The following is a 15,161-nucleotide window of genomic DNA, read 5'->3' as shown; positions in this document are numbered from 1 at the left end:
CAAAAGGTTACACTGCTTGGATCTGCAATAGGTTATCAGATTGTATGTCCAGTGCTTTTTAACTTCCTTGCTACCCAAGACCACCCCCCAAAATCACTTCAAATGAGTAGCTTACAAATGTGACTATTTCTTTTCTCCTAATAATTTTTTTTCTATCCTTTTTCTATCTTGTTGAAAAACTGCACTGAGTAAAAATTTATTTTAGAGTTTATGAAAGTGTTACAATTATACATACAAAAAATCATCCTGAGTATTTCCATTGAAAGTTCCACAGAGGCCAATGGTGTCATCTTTCCATTGAGCATCAGCTTCAAGATAGAGTCTTAAACCTTTCCAGTCATAAAGTATTTGTAATCCAATGTATGATTTAATTTGTAAAAATACAGAGGAAATTTTCCTAATTTCAAAGGAATCTAAAAGACAAAAATAGAAGGAAGATATATCAATAGTAACCTCAAATACAGGTTGAAAAGCTCATTTTATTTTACCCTTTGCTTAAACCTTGTTGGAGATGGATCCCCATAGACTCCACATTTCAGAAAGTTCACCCCAGTTCAAGCTTAAGCAGCCTCTAAGTTCATTTCCAAGTTGATGGCACTGATAGTTCATGGTAATGATGGCCTTAAACCTAAACCTTGGATGCCTCGTCAAATATTTTACATCATTTTGTCTGATGAAGTGATGGGATCATTTACAGTAGGACTGATTTTACAGTATTTATATTGAAGGTATATATAATGTTTTCAAAAATAATTCATTTTACACAAGCTCCTTCAGCTTTGAACTGAAGCCACTTCATCCACCAGTAAAAAATAAAATCCTCCATTTATGATTGCTAGCAGAGATACAAACAAGGAAATGTAATATAGACTACTAAATCCTTGGATTTAAAACCACATAAAAATATAATCCATCCTTTAAAATAGAGAGGCAGCAGCTAACCTAAACAGTGCTGAGAATATTGAATATTGATAGTTGATAGTTGACATGGAATGAATTATCATAACACTTGCAAATAAGGCCATGTATGGAAAAACTGAACCGAATTTGGGTGATTAATTTTGGAACCTAAAATTCTCACCTTATTTTTGAGTATATACAGTATCTCTTTTTCTATCTGAATGATGGTCTATTAACAACTGGAGAGCAGTTGGAGATCGAGCCGGTCTGAATCTGACCGATTGCGGTTGAGAACCGCTACGAGGCTTTACCTCACGGCGATGAGGACAGCGAGGACTAATTACTTCGCTGCCCTCATCGCGTCCGCAGATAATCGCCCGGCCGCCCTGTTTAGGGTGACCCACTCCCTCCTTAATCAGGAGGTGAGGGGGGAGCCCTTGCAGGGGCAGGCCGAGGAGTTTAGTCATCACCTTGCGGACAAGATCGCTCAGATTCGGGCCGGTTTGGACTCTGACTGGGCAGAGACTGACGAGAAGGGATCAAGCGGTCTTGAGAATGCCATTTGGACTGAATTCGATCCTGTGACCCCGGACAAAGTGGACAGGTTCATGAGGAGACTGAGCTCCACCACGTGTTTATTGGACCCATGCCCCTCCTGGCTGGTGTATGCAGCTCGGAAGGGGACACGAGGCTGGTTCCAGGCAGTAATAACTGCTTCTTTGAGGAAGGGTATCTTCCCCGCCACCTTGAAGGAGGCAGTGGTGAGGCCCCTCCTCAAGAAGTCTGCCCTGGACCCGGCTATTTTAAATAACTATCGTCCCGACTCCAACCTTCGCTTTTTAGCGAAGGTTGTTGAGAGCATGGTGGCGCATCAGCTTCCCTTGTTCCTGGAGGAAATTGATTATCTAGACCCATACCAATCGGGCTTTAGGCCTGGGTACAGCACGGAGACGGCATTGGTCGTGCTGGTGAATGATCTCTGGCGGGCTCGGGACAGGGGTTGCTTTTCTGTCCTAGTCGTTAGATCTCTCAGCGGCTTTTGATACCATCGACCATGGTATCCTAGTGCGGCATCTCAGGGGGTTGGGAGTGGGAGGCACTGTTTTACAGTGGTTCTCCTCCTACCTCCTGGGCCGCTCGCAGTCGGTGTTGACAGGAGGGCAGAGGTTGGCTCCGAGGTCTCTTGTTTGTGGAGTTCCTCAGGGGTCAGTCCTCTCCCCCCTCCTGTTCAACATCTATATGAAGCCGCTGGGCGAGCTCATTCGTGGTTTCAGGGTGGGGTATCATCAGTACGCTGATGATACCCAACTTTTTCTCTCCACCCCGAACCAACCCAGCGATGTCCTCGACATGATGTCCCGTTGCCTAGAGGCGGTCCGGGTTTGGATGGGGAGAAACAGGCTTCAACTCAATCCCGCCAAGACTGAGTGGCTGTGCATCTCGGATGAACCAGTTTTGTCCATCTTTAATTATGGGGGATGAAGTGTTACCCCGCGTCCTCCTGGATTCACGGCTCACTTTGGAAGATCATATAGGAGCCTTGACCAGGGGGGCTTTTGCCCAGGTTCGCCTGGTGCGCCAGTTGCGGCCCTATCTGGACTGAGATGCCCTACGCACAGTCACTCATGCACTCGTGACCTCCCGGTTAGACTACTGCCATGCTCTCTACATGGGGCTGCCCTTGAGGACCACTCGGAGGCGTCAGCTGGTGCAGAATGCGGCCGCGCGAGTTGTGATGGGAGTTTCCCGACACTCCCAGGTAACACCTCTTCTCCACAAGCTGCATTGGCTTCTGGTTGCCCTCCGGGTGAGATTCAAGGTGCTGGTGATGACCTATAAAGCCCTAAATGGCATGGGTCCGGGTTATCTTAGGGAGCACCTGCTGCCAGCATCAATCTCCCATCATCCTGTGCGCTCCCACAGGGAGGGCCTCCTTAGGGTGCCACCAGTCAGTGAGTGCCGGCGGGTTATCCCTAGGGGGAGGGCGTTCTCTGTGGGCGCACTTGCCCTGTGGAACGACCTGCCTGTGGAACTCCAGACCGCCCCCGACCTTCGTTCGTTTCTCCGGGACCTAAAAACCTGGTTGTTTGATTTAGCTGGCCTCATTTTTAAATTTTAAATTAAATTTTAAATTTGGGCTAATGTTATTTAATTCTATTTTAATTTTAACTGTATTTTAACTTTTGTACTGTTTTAACTGTTTTTAACTTTGCCCTGTAAACCGCCCTGAGTCCTTCGGGAATAGGGCGGTATAGAAATCTAATTAATAAATAAATAAAATAAATAAATTTATTCTGCTGCAATATACTGTATTGGTGTCTTTTCACTTCTCATCCCTAATTCTGGCCAAATAGAGAATTTAGCATAAAAATAGAAAGAAACCATCTACCGTAAATTGCACAGAGGACCATGAAACTCTAGCAAACAACATATAACTAAAATCATTACTTTTCCATATTTGTAATATTATTTTCATTACAATTTATTCTAACTTACCATCAATATATGGAAGATTAACTTTATACTGATCATGTACCAAAACATCTCCTGAATGGGTCAGAGTTACTTGCCTCCTAAAATCTTGACTGAAAATAAGACTGATTGATTGGATACATGTTCCATCATGATTCTAGAAAGATGATGAAAACAAATAATGCCTTAAAATAAAATGGAATTTATAATGGATCAAGGATAAAGTGTAATAATTTATATTGAAAAAGAAAAAAGTTGTAAATGAATATGAGATAAGCTACGATGACACATATAGTTGCAGCTTCACTCTATTTATTTAATTCAATTTTGATGCTGCCCGACACTGACTCCAAGCATCTCACAATATAAAAAACAAAATAAGAATACAATATACTACGTGGCATTTACGATATGTTATATAAGTACAGTAAAAAAATACATGATAGAAAATCCAGACATTTGGCACCAAAACCTATGAAGCATTTGTCAAACACATCTAATCAAAGTATTATCCTTCAAAAAAGGGGAAAAAATGGATCCAGGAAACTACAGACCTATCAGCCTGACCTCAATACCTGGGAAGATTCTGGAGAAGATAATCGAGCAATGAATCATTGAACATCTAGAGGCAAACAAAGTCATAACCAAAAGCCAATAAGGGTTTGTCAAAAACAACATGCCAGACAAATCTTATTGCATTCTTTGACAAGGTGACAAAATTAGTGGACCAAAGGAATGCTGTGTATATAATTTACTTGGACTTCAGTAAGGCATTTGATAAAGTAGACCACAACCTACTACTTGATAAGATAGAAAAATGTGGGTTAGACAGCATCACCACCAGATGAATTCATAACTGGCTGACCAACTCCACTCAATGTGTAATCCTCAATGGAACTGCATCTACATGGAGGGAAATATGCAGCGGGGTACCCCAAGGCTGTTTTAGGCCCAGTACTCTTCAACATCTTCATCAATGATAAGAGATAGATAGGGAACTCATCAAATTTGCAGATGACACTAAGGTGCCAGGAATAGCCAACACTCCAGAAGATAGGATTAAGATACAGAAGGATCTTGACAGACTTGAACAACAGACGCTAACAAAATGAAATTCAATGGTGAAAAAAGCAAGGTTCTACATTTAGACAAGAAAAATCAAATACACAGGTATCCCAAGGGTGCTTTTTCACGAAGCAACTGAACTTTCTTTTTTCTCTTTGAAGACGTTTTGCTTCTCATCCAAGAAACTTCTTCAGCTATGACTGGATGATGGGGAATGGAAGGATTTATACTCCTTGCAGACGGCTGGAGGCTTATCTGTGTCATCAGGTCTCCTGAGTAGTGCAAATGGGTGTGGAGCCTTCTTGAAACTGTTGAAAGGACTCTGTTGTAGACGGAAGATAGATGATGTTGTATTCCTCTCCCTCTGTTGAGAGAAGACTGTTCAATTTTGACATAGATGGCCTCTCTAACCCCTTTCAAACCAGCAATCCTCTGTCCAAAATGTGGATTTTGCTGTCTTCGAAAGAGTAGCCTTTGTCTTTTAAATGCAGATGGACTGCTGAATCTTGTCCTGATGGGTTTGTTCTGCTACGTTGTGCCATACATTTATGAAGTATGCTTGTGCTGCTACATTCTACAGCAGTTGAAGCTGCTGAGGAGTCTTCAAGGCATTGCCATGTAGAACACATTCCAATAGCTGAATCGTGAGGTGACAAGAGCGTGAGTTACTGTTTAGAGGGCTGCCTGAACCATGAAGAAGTGCAATTAGTACATCAGATCGAATTGTGCTAAGACCTGCTTGAACAGGACCTATGAGTCTATAAGGACCCCTAGATTCCACATTACTCCTGAATGGGGAAGTGCAAACCTAGAATAAGGTTTGCATGCCTGGGGTAAGTAAGGCCAATCAGAACAGTCATAGGCCACCAGCAAATTCTCTCCTTAATAAACATGGGAATCTGATATCTGATATCAGCATTATACTTAGTTATAAAGGTTGCTGCCATCTCAAAGCATTTGTGGGTGACAGTAAGAGTGCTTGAGTAATTCAAAACAAGCCATGAATGTAATAACGGACATACTGTAGCATTGCTGAGAACTATGGAGTACTTACTAGATGCAAATACCTTAAATATAAAATAATTCTAGCCATGTTAACCAACATACCATAAAAAGCTTCACTTCCTTTTTTTCTCAGATGTAGAAAATATACGAAATGTGTACATCCAAACTTGCTTTCTAGATTTCCTGGCAATGTCCTTTTACAAATTAATTTAATTTTAAAAAAATATTTTAACTTATGAAACCTCTATGAAAGAATTGGAATAATTTTGAGTCCGCTTTTTCAGACAACAATCTAAAGTTGAAATTACGCTCTTATTAAGTTTTTTAAAGTATCACTTTTCGTAAATCTCAAAGCCAAATATTTGAAATTACAGCTTGTTTTAGCTTTCACAATTCAGCATTTGAGTTTCTATTGTAAAAATACCTTTTTCCCAGAATAATTTAAAACCTCAGGTAATTACTGCCTCTAGATCTTATCATTCCATGTTTTTATACCTTTTTTTGGTCAGCTAGTTAGAAAGTGGTGATAGACATGCTTCACTGGAAGACAATCTGCTTTATTACATATTCTCAATCTGAAATGCACAATCGAATGATGAAAGGAAACCACTGTAGACCCAAATAGTTTTATCTGGAAATCACATGACAGTCTATGAAACACTTTAAAACTGTTCAATAAAGGATGGAATCTAAGCAACCAGATGAACATAAAGGAGCAGCACAATATGATTAAACCATCCACATCAAGTAAATAAGAGACACTAAATGAAAACCAATGCTATCAAAACCTAACTAGAAGAAAGCCGTGTTTTGTTCTGTTTCTTGAAGTCAAGATAATTCTGCTGTTTTATTCTGAGGAACAGGCTTGACATTTCAAGTGTTTAAAATGGGAAGAAGAAATGGATTCTACCACCATTGTGTTGCTGGTACTGTTACCAATAAATGCAGTATATATTTTAGGGTTCTTCTGACAATAAAGAATTTCTCAAGGCTATACTTTAAAGCAGGGGTCCCCAACCCCCAGTCCATGGACCAGGACCGTGCCGTGGCATGGCAGAAACCAGGCCCCACAAACAAGTGAAGCCCCATCGTGGGATGCAGGCAGCATTCAAAACCATGCCCCCTCCGGTCCACAGAAAAATATCTCTCCATGGATCCGGTCCCTGGTGCCCAAATGGTTGGGAGCGTACTTTAAAGCATTTTTATTACTTGGGGAGGGGGATCCATATTACCTATTCTAGACTATTTTGCTTCTTCGTAGTCCACTTCTAGGTACTATGGTCTATGGCAGCTGCTGCTAGTATTGTTATTCTCTTGCAGCACAGCTCATTATTGTTTCCCCACATTTACATCTGCATTGTTTTTCTTCACAGGTGAATGGTCAGCTGAGCTTGTTTCAGACTTGCCTTTCGCACTCCTTTATTATTTTAGTTATTTATCAAATTTATATGCCACTCATCTTGTGGTTCCATATCTGCAACCTGGCAACACAATCAGCAGCTAAACCTGTTTTAAATACCTGCCTCCACTTGCTCACTCCTGCCTTCCAGACTAAGCAGGGCAAACAGTGTTTATTTTTCCCACTAGCAAGTGATCTTTGGTAGAAGGTGAATCGAAGTCAGAAGAATCCACCACTTTGTTCTTTAATTTGTCCTGCATTAAATCCATAAGGCACGTCATGCCTGTGTCTTCAGAATGGAACTTCTGTATTGGAACCAAAGTTGTCAACATTCAGAGATTCACTTATCAGAAAGTAGCAAGAGATGTATTTCTCAGAAAGGTGACTTTATTTTTTAAGCCATCAGCATGCTTGCTTTCATCAGCTCACCTGTCCACAAGGAGCATTTTGTAGAGTCACAGCAAATTTGTCAGAGACACGACTTTTTGCCAAGATATACTGACAGGGTGCTTGAAAAGTAAACTTGCGCCCATCAAATGTCATGAAGTGAATATCTCCTGAAACTGAGCACTGAGCTGGCAACAAAGAATAAAAAAAACAGAAGATTTTTTTTTTCCAATATGCTACAAGAATGATTCGTGATGTTGAATTTGATATTAAATGCTGAATGATATTAAGACAAACCATACAAGGATTACAAAGATAAATAAAGCAACTGTCTTCCTTATATTGTAGCCCTTTCATTATTTTTGAAAATGATTATTTTCTTTAAGAACCTGTTTCAGTGTCATAGTGTAAATGTGAACAGATCTCATCCTCCTCCACCTGGCCCAAGACACAAACATGCAAAAAAAAAGCAATATTCTATCCCCATTAAAATAAATGGGGTAAAATAAATCTTAAGGAACCAGTTTGGTGTAGTGATTAACACACCAAGCTAGAAATGAGGAGGCGGCTAGGAGTTCTAGTTCTGGTTCTTAGACACAGAGGCAACAGGGTGGCCTTAGGTCAGTCACCCTTTCTCAGCCCTAGGAAGGTGGCAATGGCAAACCATTTTTGAAAAACTTTGCCAAGAAAACTGCAGGGGCTTGGTCCACACAATCTGAGATAATTGAATGAAAGAATACATACATGTACAGTATAGATTATTTTTATGCTGAATTTCTGCATGGGAGAATTCATGGTACACTATTTAGTCTGTGTGAAAAATATCTATGTCTACATTTTTAATCGAGTGTTGGATCTTCTTTTGGGGGAACGATCTAAGCCCATTCGTTGGCAGTTTTCCAAAATTAAAGCAGTAACTTGAAGGGATTTTTTTAAAATCCACAAAATAATTATGGCACCAAGTGAAAGCTCATAGAGGATGAATATGATTTATATTTGGGAAAAGAGGCATTAAGAAATAAGGCACAAAGAAAGGATTAAACCTTTTTAAAAAGGCTTGGTTGGTTTGTTTTTAAGTTGGAAGATCTGATCATGGGTATTCTGTATCAAACAAAATTGGCCTCTGCATATTCTTACTGAGGAAATAGGTACATGAAATGAATGGAAATTGAGTGGAGCTAAGCTGAAAACTTAGACATGATGTTCATAAGTAGATAGCTATAGCTTATTAATAGACAGGCAATCAGAAACAAATATTAATTTACAATAATAGGGTGACAATTGAGAAAACCTACAAAAATCTTGCCACTAATATACCAAACTAAAAAGTAATGAATTATCAAAAAACTGATTTACCTGGACAGGTAAGATTAGTGCAAATCCATTTTCCTCCAGAACATGTACTGAAAGAGAAAAAGATTTGAGACTTGAAAAAGTAGCCATTGTATAACACTAAACTGTATACTGAATACCCCAGCATGAATTAAGCCATAAAAAGTCAGAAACCAAAGCTGAACCAAGATTTCTGGTTGAGTTTATGCTATTAATCTCAGAAAACAATTTACACTAGGGAAACATTAATATAAATAAATAGGAGATTTTTTTCATATTCATCAAATGTACTGTGGCATCTATGGGTTCCTTCTTTGCAATTCTATTAAAGGGGGGAGTTAGGCATGCTTGGGACAAGAAAAAGAATGAATTTCTTTTGTCACGAAGTTGTTGTTTTAAAAAAATGAGAGATACAGTTTCTTTCAAAGACTATTCTTCAAGTACAGTATGCAGTCTAGGCATCAAACTCAATAACAATATAAACAAATGATGATATTTAGATAAATATGCAGATGCCATTATAAGAAAAATACAATTTTAAATTCATGCATATAGAATACAATTATTTATTATATAAACTGCCAAGCAATCTTGAACAATACCACAGCATGCCCTATAGTCTGTAAAAAAAATTGCTTTGTATGTTGCAACATAAAAATCCACAGCACTGTGGATTTTGTATAGTGTATATTATTAAAAAAAACAACCCATAGAATTACCCAATTTTTAGCTGAGACAATTGGTGGGATTACCAATCTTGTTTCTGGTTACAAAACACTCTTGCATTTTTTTATACTCAAAAATGTTTCTCTTTTCTTCATAATAATAAATTCAACAACTTTCTCTTGGATGAAAGAAAATATCCAAATGACCCATGCTTTAAGATACATTCTTAGTATGTATCTGTATAAATGTAATGAGGATCTTGACTTCTATCAAATTCAAAAACTTTCTACATTCTTGAGAGGAGAATGTACCACTTAGTGAACTTCATATATTTTATACAGAGGACTCAAAGTGCTATCATTCCAAAAGTGAAGGCATTCCATTTCATAAGTATTCTTAAAATATTTTTTTCTTGTAAGGAAAACAGTTGAGGAAATGGAAGCACAATACAGGAAAATTACCCTAAGATACTATAGTGAAAAGCATCCTTAGTTTTGTTATATACCAGGTTATAAATGTTACTTTCAAGCTTTTCCCAAAGAGAATATTTTTTTGACAGTCAGGGTAAGCTAAAATTTCCAAAGCTCTGGAATTCTGCTAAATGTTTTTGAGAAGAAACTGCCTTACCTTGGAAATGTAATTTACAAACCCATATGACTTTAACAGTTTTTTGTCCAATAGTAATATACATGTTGTTGCATGAGGTTAGCAAAACATACATAAAATTTTCAGGAAGTTATTTACCAGTTATTGCATTCCTCTTGAACAACTGTACCAGTTCTGTGGATAGTTCCATGGTAATCACAAGGACAGTCAGTTGGCCTCACACATAATCTGTCTTCATAAATAAGGCCTAGAATGTATATTCAATAGTCATGTGATTGGTAACAACAGTAACACATTTTTGAGTGCATAATATTTTTTAAAAAATCCTTCACAATGCACAATATTATTTAACACTGCAAAATGTGCTAAATATGAACAATTTCCAATTTGAAAGGCCTCATTTAAGTGTAAAATGCCCTGATTCAAATGCAAAAAAAAATTAGGCTGCAAAATTCTTTTGCTTGTTTTCAGTTTTAAAAATTCTTTTTTTAAGCAAAACATTGGTTTTAAGTTTTAAGCACTTTGAAAATGATTGAAACAACCTCATTCACACTTGGAAAATGACAATTCAGATCTAAAACAGGTCAACTCTGAAATGTTTTATGCTGCAAGTTTCTATTTATTTCTTATTATAAAGGACAAGTGTAGAAATATGTTACCAACAAATAGGATTGTAACAATATTCAGATTCAAAGGGAAAAATGCAATTTGAAACACACAAGGGCATTAAATTATTCTTAGAATCCCCTTAGGTTGATCTATCCCCATAAGAATTTACAATTTCACGAACATTACATTGGGTGGCAAGCTCTTGAAATATAGCTTTTTAGCTGTTCTGCTGTAGATTTGCAAGAACGCCACCCACACAATAGCCATATTACCATCTGGACAATAGCATCCATCAACACAGGGAAGTTCACTATCAATACAGTGAGTTTTCTGGCGACAGGAAAATGGGCAACAATCAATGCATTCATTGTAGACAAGATGGTCCTCACATTTAACAACTGAAAAAACAGAAGACACAGAGAATGTTATGTGATTTATGCTGTTGTTCCAATTTCATTTAAGAAAACAGTTCTGTTCAAAGGTTTATGACTATAAATCCATTAAGGCTTTTAAATATATATATATATATATATATATATATATATATATATATATATATATATATGTGTGTGTGTGTGTGTGTGTGTGTGTGTGTGTGTGTGTGTGTGTATATGTATATATATATGTACATGTACATGTACATGTACATGTACATGTATATGTATATGTATATGTATATGTATATGTATATGTATATACATATGGATGGAACCTTGTAGGGTAGGCAAGGCGGGTTGTATGACATGTGTGAGTTCCGGCACCTTTTTCTTTTACAAAAAAAGCACTGTATATATGTTAAATGCTTGTTAACTATTTAGATTACCTTGCTAGGTAATCTTTCTTTCCTGTTTCGGCCTAACCGAAGGCCATCGACAGGCAGTAGTCACAACAGTGACAGCTCATATTTGTGTAAATTTTAGATTGCTAACAAAGAATTAAAGGGAGACTGATATGCATTTCAAACTTATTTGTTTTCATCAGTCAGCCATACCCTTCTGAGATTCGAACCTGGGCTGATTGCACATTAGGCAGTTGTTTTAACCTCTAGGCCACAAGCTCTATCTCACTTTGTTAGCTGAGAAGCAAGGGAGATATGTGTTAAATGCTTGTTAACTATTCAGCTAGTCACTGTTGTGACTACTGCCTGTTGATGACCTTCGGTTAGGCCGAAACAGGAAATAAAGATTTGTCCCATGTTTGGGGCCTAGCAAGGTAATCTAAATAGTTAACAAGCATTTAACACATATCTCCCTTGCTTCTCAGCTAACAAAGTGAGATAGAGCTTGTGGCCTAGAGGTTAAATCTCGAATCTCAGAAGGGTATGGCTGACTGATGAAAACTAATAAGTTTGAAATGCATATCAGGCTCCCTTAATTCTTTGTTAGCAATTTAAAATTTACACAAATATGAGCTGTCACCGGTGTGACTACTGCCTGTCGATGGCCTTCAGGTTAGGCTGACACAGGAAATAAAGATTTGTCCCATGTTTGGGGCCTAGCAAGGTAATCTAAAAATAGTTAACAAGCATTTGACATATATATATATATATATATATATATATATATATATATATATATATATATATATATATATATATATATATATATAAGAAGGAAGCTGAAGCTACCAGTCTGATGATGACGGATGGGATTCCGTCGAAACGTTGCTCCTACACCTTTAATTCTATGCGGGGAAAAACCCGAATGACCAAAGATCCACATACAAACACCCGCGAAAACCTCAGAAAACAAATATATATATGTGTGTGTGTGTGTGTGTGTGTGTGTGTGTGTGTGTGTGTAAATTTTAGATTGCTAACAAAGAATTAAAGGGAGACTGATATGCATTTCAAACTTATTTGTTTTCATCAGTCAGCCATACCCTTCTGAGATTCGAGATTTAACCTCTAGGCCACAAGCTCTATCTCACTTTGTTAGCTGAGAAGCAAGGGAGATATGTGTTAAATGCTTGTTAACTATTTAGATTACCTTGCTAGGCCCCAAACATGGGACAAATCTTTATTTCCTGTTTCGGCCTAACCGAAGGTCATCAACAGGCAGTAGTCACAACAGTGACTAGCTGAATAGTTAACAAGCATTTAACACATATCTCCCTTGCTTCTCAGCTAACAAAGTGAGATAGAGCTTGTGGCCTAGAGGTTAAAACAACTGCCTAATGTGCAATCAGCCCAGGTTCGAATCTCAGAAGGGTATGGCTGACTGATGAAAACAAATAAGTTTGAAATGCATATCAGTCTCCCTTTAATTCTTTGTTAGCAATCTAAAATTTACACAAATATGAGCTGTCACTGTTGTGACTACTGCCTGTCGATGGCCTTCGGTTAGGCCGAAACAGGAAAGAAAGATTACCTAGCAAGGTAATCTAAATAGTTAACAAGCATTTAACATATATACAGTGCTTTTTTTGTAAAAGAAAAAGGTGCCGGAACTCACACATGTCATACAACCCGCCTTGCCTACCCTACAAGATTCCATCCAAAAAATGTGTCGGAACTCCGTTCTGAGCGTTCTATGAGGAAAAAAAGCCCTGTATATATATATAAGCTTTCATTGACCAACTGCCAACGTCGTCAGAGTAAAATTGCTGGAGAAGCGAGACCGCATTTAAATTACTGGTGTTTTTGCACTTTGCTCATACAGCATATCACAGGTCTATTTGCCTCTACCAGCCGTATTGTCTTGAGCTGCCTCACACTTGCTCTCGTGGAGTGCGGCTGTGTCCACATGCCTGCTGTCAGGGGGGAGTCATGAGCTGTTCTTTTAGCCGCAGTCGGTGCCCTCATCGTTACACATGCCCTCACACTAGATGTTTTTGGGGATTCCTCCCCCCCCCCGCTTTTTGCCTGTTGCGATACAATGCCATGAGGTCCTCATCCTGCCTTGAAGGCACACTCCGTGAGTGCTTGCGTTGCCCACGCTGTTCTTCTTCACAGGTCCTAAGAGCTTGGTAGGCAGGGAGCAGATCTATACGGTGGTTAATTGAAAACTGGTCCGAAAACCAGGCTTCTTTAAGGAGTCGGCCGCCCTTGCTGTTGTCCTGGGCAATGGCCTCAGCCCCCGTCAAGTCAAAGGTGTGATTGTGAATAGCCATGTGCGCCCACACCTGCGAATGTTGTTCTTGCCGTCTAACAACAAGCTCATGCTCATGCATCCTGGTTCCCAATCATCCATCTACCACAAACCTACACATACTGACAGGATCCTTCATTATAGGAGCAATCACCCTATAGCCCATAAGGTCAGCTGTATCAGGACGCTGTTTAAGCAGGTGGATACACACTGCAGTACGGACAGGGCAAAGGAAGCGGAGAGGTGTCACCTCTACTGTATCTGCAGGAGCAATGGATATCTGTTACACTTCATCAGACGATACAGCAGACCACGTGAGCCCTTTAAGGACCAACATGAAAGCACGCCGATGGTATGGATAACGCTACCTTATATCCATGGCGTATCTGAAACCATGGCGTGGATATTGGCTCCCCACAATGTCAGTATTATTGCCCATAAACCTGACCAAACCCTGCGCGCCAAAGTCATGCGTGAGCGGATCCTTTGGACGCATGACATGAAATATATACATATATATATTTAATGCATTTGAAACCTAGTTTTAAAAAGGATTGGTTCCATCCTTGCAACCAATCCTAGACATAGATTTTATTTCATATCTAAAATGCTTACCAAAACTATAGCTGAATCAAATAGAAAATCATTTGCCTAACATTTGAAACAATGTCTGCAAGATACTACAGACTTGTGAAAAGATAAGTTCAAGAGACTTTTTTTTTCTCACTGCCCTCATTTTGGTGCACGACACACAGTAGTTGTATCTTCCTTCTGTGTGCCTCCTATAATCCCATAGTTTAAATTACTTGTAATCTTAAAATCTGGATGTTCAAGAAGAAGGATGGTCGAATGGAGATAAAGATAATAGATACAAGATGCTCACTTCCCCAGATGTCCTTGTGCACTGCTTCTGGGCAGCTGAGATGATGGGAGTAAATAGATAAGATATACACTATATGATATATAAGCACTGAACACTTCCACAGAACATTGATTTCCTACTTTTGGGGGGAATGAAAATCATTATCATACGGCATCAATGTTAAATGTTCTTATTCCTAACTTGATATTATATATTATGAAATATTGTATTAAGTTTTTGATCTGATATACAAATTTTATTTATTTATCTATTATAACAATAGATGTAGAAATGTGTTTTTTGCTACCAATTTATTTCATCATTGCCACTCTGTGTTAGTAAATGTAGCAATTTAAAAGTCGGGGTTTAAACATTATAAACTTAGTCAAAGCTGAACTGATTAAGAATGTGAAAACAAAACGCGGGGGTGGGGAAGAGACAAAGACATGAGGAACCTAGAGACTGGAAAACATTCTGAAACCCTTCAGTGCCTACCACATTGCTCAAAATTAGCCCGCCATTCGTGGAGTGGTCTTCCTGCTTGAGCACAAGTCCTTGCGTATTCGGTTAATGCACGACACCAAGTGGTATTATCAATGCCTGACCTTAAAAAATGTTAAAATTAACATAATATTATCTCTATTTCCATACAAGAGCAGGATGGCAATAATAATAATATTGTTACTAGCAATCCAGAGATATTATTGATAATAGTATTTATTATTATTTTATTATTATTTTGAGCAATGCACAAAATGAAAACAATGTC

At 38.6% G+C, this 15,161-nt stretch overlaps 1 protein-coding gene across 1 annotated transcript in view; it reads right to left on the bottom strand.

Annotated features, from left to right (window-relative positions):
* OTOG (otogelin) overlaps window positions 1-15,161 on the bottom strand; it is a gene marked incomplete at its 5' end in the record, with an annotated part of 105,734 nt that overhangs the window by 74,312 nt on the left and 16,261 nt on the right. The window contains 7 exons of the mRNA XM_081330296.1: window positions 236-413; window positions 3,397-3,529; window positions 7,271-7,416; window positions 8,585-8,631; window positions 9,971-10,079; window positions 10,714-10,839; window positions 14,888-14,997. Coding sequence (XP_081186422.1) covers window positions 236-413; window positions 3,397-3,529; window positions 7,271-7,416; window positions 8,585-8,631; window positions 9,971-10,079; window positions 10,714-10,839; window positions 14,888-14,997 — 849 coding nt within the window. The remainder of the gene's footprint in view (window positions 1-235; window positions 414-3,396; window positions 3,530-7,270; window positions 7,417-8,584; window positions 8,632-9,970; window positions 10,080-10,713; window positions 10,840-14,887; window positions 14,998-15,161) is intronic.

This window comes from Vipera berus, assembly GCF_964194415.1.
Source record: "Vipera berus genome assembly, chromosome: 1".
Taxonomy (NCBI): domain Eukaryota; kingdom Metazoa; phylum Chordata; class Lepidosauria; order Squamata; family Viperidae; genus Vipera; species Vipera berus.
Note: the sequence above shows the minus strand (reverse complement) of the source record. Positions and strands in the feature narration are given on the sequence as shown.